At 61.4% G+C, this 6,000-nt stretch overlaps 1 protein-coding gene across 1 annotated transcript in view; it reads left to right on the forward strand.

The window, feature by feature from the left end:
* The window catches only part of LOC119102571 (cdc42-interacting protein 4-like), a 29,489-nt gene that overhangs the window by 17,951 nt on the left and 5,538 nt on the right, over nt 1-6,000 (forward strand). The window contains 4 exon segments of the mRNA XM_037225974.1: nt 1,227-1,363; nt 3,444-3,578; nt 4,135-4,323; nt 5,082-5,269. Coding sequence (XP_037081869.1) covers nt 1,227-1,363; nt 3,444-3,578; nt 4,135-4,323; nt 5,082-5,269 — 649 coding nt within the window.

The raw sequence follows: 6,000 nt of genomic DNA on the forward strand, positions 1-6,000 counted from the left end.
GGGCCGCGGGCAGACAGACCGACGCGGCACCCGGCGGCCACCTCGTGCCGCCGCCGCGTACGGCTTCAGCGCGTCCCGCCGGCCACCTGTCGCCGGGCGGCCGTGTCGGGTCCGCCGACGCCGGTGCGCAGCGGGCGCTCCGATCGAGACGGGTCGGCAGGTTAGGTGACGCGACGGCAAGGGGGCTCTTCCTGGCGTGGGAGGGGAACGTCACGTGCGTCGGCGGCTTAAAACGGTGGATTAAGTATGCTACATGGCGGTGAGCATGGCGTTTCGTGATGGGAAGATAGCGTTACATCACGACGTGAAGTTTTGTTTTGCTAGGGCTCAGCAAATAGCTTCTATTCGTGCTATTGTTGCCCGATGTCTATGGAGAAGAACACATTGCCTCTGATTATCCTTTGAAGCATCACTTTGCTTCTAAAAAAAATCGTACGACAGATTATCTAGGCTATCACTTTCCCCTATCGCATGGCACACTATTTCTCGCCACCATATCACCAGTAGTGGCCAGTTCTCGGTACCGTGACTGAGACAGCCCGTGATCCGGAGGGGTGGTGTACTGCACGGGGCCGGGGCCCGCTAGCTGGCTGGCCTGCTTGCTTGCTGCGCCGCTGGGCGGCTGCCGGTGGCGGTGTTCGCTGCACGCTCGTCTGGTTCGCGCCGACCCCTGCCCGCTGCGGTGCCCGGTCCGGCCGGCGGCTGCCGCTCGCCACCGAGCCCCGTCGACGCCGACGGGCTGAGCCCGGGCCCCGTCGGCCGCGGCTGCCGGCCGTGTGACGTCTGTCTGCACCGCCCCGCCGACCCCGCCGCCCGCCCGCTGCCGGCGTTGGCCCGTCGCCGTCGGCTTAGCACGCGGCCTTGTTTGTGACGCCACCGCCAGCTGCACCGCACTGCACCGCACTGCACGGCGCCGAGCCGCCGCTGTGTGCGTTGTTCCGCCGGCCAGGGCCTGGCGCCGACCCAGCGTGGATGACGTCGAGGGGGTCGTGCTGATCTTGCTGATGTAGTGAGGGCTGTTCCGCAGTGTTGTTGGGGAAACGGAAGTAAATTTATTTGGCGGATTCGTTGTTAATTTGAAGGTCAAGTGTTTTGTTTGGCTTGGAACATTAAGCGCGTCGCGGGCGATATTTCCCCGAGCCCGCAGCTGCCCTGGTGTCCGGGTGTATGGACACTGTGCTCTGCGATGAGTCACGAGCGCTGACGCGTCGCGCCGCGCTCGACAGAACTCCTCGCCGAACGTGTCGTTCGAGTCGTTTGTGAAGGAGGACCTGGACAGCCTGCCGCCCAACCAGCGGCGCAAGCGGATCCGGCAGAAGATCGCCGATGTCACGTCCAAAATCAACCAGGAGACGGCCACTCGGTGAGTTCCCCTCTCCGGTGCCGGTTTCCACGCCCTGTGTGGCGGTAGGATGTGCGACGCGCTAGGCCCGGCGGGCACTGCCCGTGTTACCGACGTTGGCGGCAGGTTTTGACCGTCGAGCGGTACCGGGAGAGTTGTTCACGCATCCCCGTGTTACCGGGAACTTCAGAGATGACCGGGTGTCTTGGCAGTGTTAGTGTTGGCAGTGGCGGCGTTGTGTTCTGGGACTGGGGTGAGCTCAGTCACTTGTGGACGCTCGGAGGGCTCACCATTTCTTTCGGTTTTCCTGGTGTCGCCGGCCAGTTTTTTTATTTTGTCCTGTTTCTGTGCGGTGTCTGGTGGTCTGTACCTGTTCGGTCTTGACCGCATGTATGCAGTTTCGAAGCCAGGAATGTCCTCAAAGATGGCGTCAGGGAGCAGAAACAAACATGGGGGGGGGGGGGGGCAGGCGAGCAGAAAGAAGAGCCTCATTTGTCTGATCAGGCCCGAGAGACATTTCACAGATTGTGATGCAAGGAACTTCAGTAATACCTATACGAAGGCATCTTTACGATGTGTGGTGTTTGAAATGAAGGAAAACGAATGCTAGAAAGTTTCGTAAATTGCATCTTAAAGTAATGTTTTCACGTGTTTTTTTTTTTAAATCCACGAACTACTTCTCGAGCCGACAGATAGTTGATAGAATACCATCTATGTCTACAGCTGTCCTGGCTTTTTGCTATGAAACCGGAAGTGTCACCGCCTGCTGTCTCCCCTCCCCAGATTGGCTGCCCTGTCACCGTGATGTTAGTCATATGCGTCGTCAAGCATGGCATGTAAACATTGCTCAAGCCAGTTGAGCTCCTGTCCATGCGCAATATCTGTACTCATTTGCACGCATGTGACCATGACATCGGGTACGCCATGACATAGGAGAATCTGTACGACGTGTCGTCCTTAATCACGCCCTGGCCGCAGAATGATCCTGAAATTGAAGGATGTGTGTTGAAAAGGATAGGTATGAAAAGTACGATGCTGCACGGCCGTGGCTGGCTCAGAAACCATTGCCGGAAACCCTGAGTGTTTCCCGGGGGTATTCGGAAAGGAATGCGAAAACTGTGGTGACCTTCCCAGGAAACAGTGACGAGCGTGATTCTGAATTGTGGACCCGCGAGCGAGCAATTCTGGCATGAGGTTTGTCAGCTTTGGAAGCTGTGGGTATGCTGAAGTAGCAGCCGTCATTTCTCACTTGGCGAATGGCCTTCAGCGTATTAGAAGCATGTTTTGCTGTCTGGTATAATGTTGACGGATAGTTTTGGAGCGGGAGACGCAGGAGGTCGCGAATCCCTGGCAGAAGGACGGAGATGCGGGATGGGACTAACAGAACCGTGTTGGTGAAAGCGGATGGAGTGTACGAACGTAATCTGGCGTTGCGTGTTACAAGGACGGTCTGATGAAGGTGAAGGGCGTGTACGAGGGTAACCCACCGGCCATGTGTTACAGGGACGGTCTGATGAAGATGAAGGGCGTGTACGAGGGTAACCCACCGGCCATGTGTTACAGGGACGGTCTGATGAAGATGAAGGGCGTGTACGATGGTAACCCGCCTGCCATGTGTTACAGGGACGGTCTGATGAAGATGAAGGGCGTGTACGAGGGTAGCCCGGCTGTCATGTGTTACAGGGACGGTCTGATGAAGATGAAGGGCGTGTACGAGGGTAACCCGCCGGCCATGTGTTACAGGGACGGTCTGATGAAGATGAAGGGCGTGTACGAGGGTAACCCGCCTGCCGTGTGTTACAGGGACGGTGTGATGAAGATGAAGGGCGTGTACGAGGGTAACCCGCCTGCCATGTGTTACAGGGACGGTCTGATGAAGATGAAGGGCGTGTACGAGGGTAACCGCCGGCCATGTGTTACAGGACGGTCTGATGAAGATGAAGGGCGTGTACGAGGGTAACCCACCGGCCATGTGTTACAGGGACGGTCTGATGAAGATGAAGGGCGTGTACGAGGGTAACCCGCCTGCCATGTGTTACAGGGACGGTCTGATGAAGATGAAGGGCGTGTACGATGGTAACCCGCCTGCCATGTGTTACAGGGACGGTCTGATGAAGATGAAGGGCGTGTACGAGGGTAACCCGGCGCTCGGCGACCCGATGACGATCGAATCTCAGCTGCGGGAGAACACCCAGCGGCTGGAGAAGCTCAGATGCGAGCTGCAGAAGTACCAGGGGTAAGCTGGCGGCCGCCGGGGCTCCTCGGACGGCGGTGCACGCGAGAGAGTGTGCCGTCCCCGCCCGCCGGACGCGAGGGTGGCACTGACCGCGGCGGGCTCGGGGCCGTGTGATGTGTGTTGCTTGGCGGGTGGCGACAGGCCGTGACTGGCATGCCCAGAAGCGCCGCCGGCGCTGTACTCGTTGGAGTGACGCAAGGGCTTCCGGCAATGTCCGGCCTGATGTCATCTGTGGCTGCTGAGTGTCCGTGGAATGGCAGCGGTTGGCGATCGCGCCAGCCGCGTCAGACCTGGGTTTGAACGAACTAGCTGATTTGTTTTCTTGAGTATTGGTGCTGTGTGAAACCACAAGTGGTGCCCGGTAAAGTTCGGACTATCAGCGATGTTGCCACGTCTTGAAATCATCGTCACGCCCCCACAACGACTCCCCGGCCGCCCACGCCCGCTGTTTTGCTGCGGTTTTGGAGCCGCACGTCGCCAGCTCCGAGGCGCGACCGGCCGAGCCGCGCTGCCGTCGCGCCCCTGCCGCCGCGACTGACCCGAGCCGCGCCGGCAGCCTGCTGGACACGAACGGGCAGCGATCGAGCCTGAGCGAGCCGGAGAGCAACCTGAGCCGGTCGGCCAGCGACTCCTCGATGAACCAGCCGGCCGGCGCGGCGCCGCCGGCCGCCGCGCCGCGGGGCTCCTCCTCCAGCGCCGCCGCCGGCCGCCAGACGGTGCACGCCGCCACTCTGCCTAGTCACATGTGAGTGGTGCGCCGGCTTCGACTGCAGCGGCAGAAGCGGGGTCTGACTTCGCTAGTGCTCTATGGAAAGGGCTCAGCGAGGAGGGTCTAAGTTTACGGAGGGGTGTGTTGTATCTGCGGCGAGGAGTCAGTAAGCGTTCGTGTGGTGAGAAGCTCGTTGCTAAGTACTGGTGGTCATCATTGGGCTTTTGATCCACATGGAATGAGTAGAACGAAACTGAGTAGAAGTGTCGGTGTGTTGCGGCCACAGTGAGGCCGTTCACACTTGACTGTTCGATAACACACATAACGCTAACATGTAAATGTTTTATCCTCATGTTTTTCGCGTGGTTTTGCACCCTGCTGGCCGTGGCGTACAGCTCGCCTTCGCAACCTCAACATGATTGTTTTAGTTACCATGAACAGTGTTAGCTGTGTATGGTGTTTTTCAGCTGTACTTCAAAGAGGGTAGGCAGTCTTAGACTTCCAAGTGTGTCGCCTACCTGGCCTGGATGCCTGCTAGCTAGTATCAGCCCTGTGTGAATGTTCCGTGGTGATGTTACACCAAGGTCGACCTGGGTTTCGCGTCCCAGTGACCTGGTTTGACCCCCGCCCCACCTCCCGCCAGCTCGTCCGACAGTCCGAAGTCGGGCCTGGGCACTCCCTCCAGTGACCTGGTTTGACCCCGCCCCACCTCCCGCCAGCTCGTCCAACAGTCGGAGTCGGGTCTGAGCACTCCCCCAGTGACCTGGTTTAACCCCCGACCCACCTCCTGCCAGCTCGTCCAACAGTCCGGAGTCGGGTCTGGGCACGTCGCACACATCGCTGCCGGGCTCGGACTCGGAAGGCGAGGAACGCAACCAGACGGACGGCCGCGACCCCATGGACGTCGACGCGGACGCCGAGCCCGGCTTCGACGAGCCGCTGCCCGTGCTGGCCCCCGCCACCGCCCTCTACCCGTTCGAGGGTGAGTCGGCCGGGAGGGCTGGGCGGTGTCGGCGGGCGGTGCCTCGGTGCTCGGAGGCTCGGGAGGAGAGCCTGATGCTGGCCGCCCTGCCGCAGGGAACGGGTCAGGCTGTCGCGGTGAGGCCGGCCGCGGCTGGCGGTGATCCGCTGGGTGGGAGGCGGGTGACGGGGCCGGGCCAGTCTCCGATGGGCCGGTGGGCCGCTCGGGCCGCCGTGGGCAGCTGCTCGGCGGCTGGAGACCGGGCGCAGGGGAGGGGCGCCGGACAGCCCACGTCTTCGCCGGCAGAGGGCGGCGGTTCACGGCGCCGGCTTCCGACAGACGGGTCGCCGCCACCAGAGGGCGCCACCGACGCTCCCGGTGGCGGCTACATCGCGCGCCGGCCGCTGCCGCCCGTCGCCGACGCGCGCGCCCTCTTCCCCTTTCAAGGTGGAGCCTGGAGCCGGCGGCTGGCGCCCGTGTGCGGTGGCGTGCGTGTGGCCGCGGCTCGCCCGCCGCCGGACGCTTGGCCGGCCGGCCGATGCCTGACCCCTTATGACCCGCACTGACCGGCCGGCTCGGGACAGGCCGGGTCGCGCGGACCGCAGGCTCGGTGCGGGGCCGTTTTGGCGCCGAGTGTCTGTGCTGTTTTTTGGTGACTGCTGAGTGACTAGGCTCCTGCTTTGGTGGCATTCACCTGCGGTGCACTGACGCAGGGCTGTCGTAATGTCAGCTAGAAATAACCTACCGCCTCT

The sequence above is a fragment of the Pollicipes pollicipes genome, unplaced genomic scaffold (genome assembly GCF_011947565.3).
Source record: "Pollicipes pollicipes isolate AB1234 unplaced genomic scaffold, Ppol_2.1 Scaffold_5724;HRSCAF=6776_pilon_pilon_pilon, whole genome shotgun sequence".
NCBI lineage: Eukaryota > Metazoa > Arthropoda > Thecostraca > Pollicipedomorpha > Pollicipedidae > Pollicipes > Pollicipes pollicipes.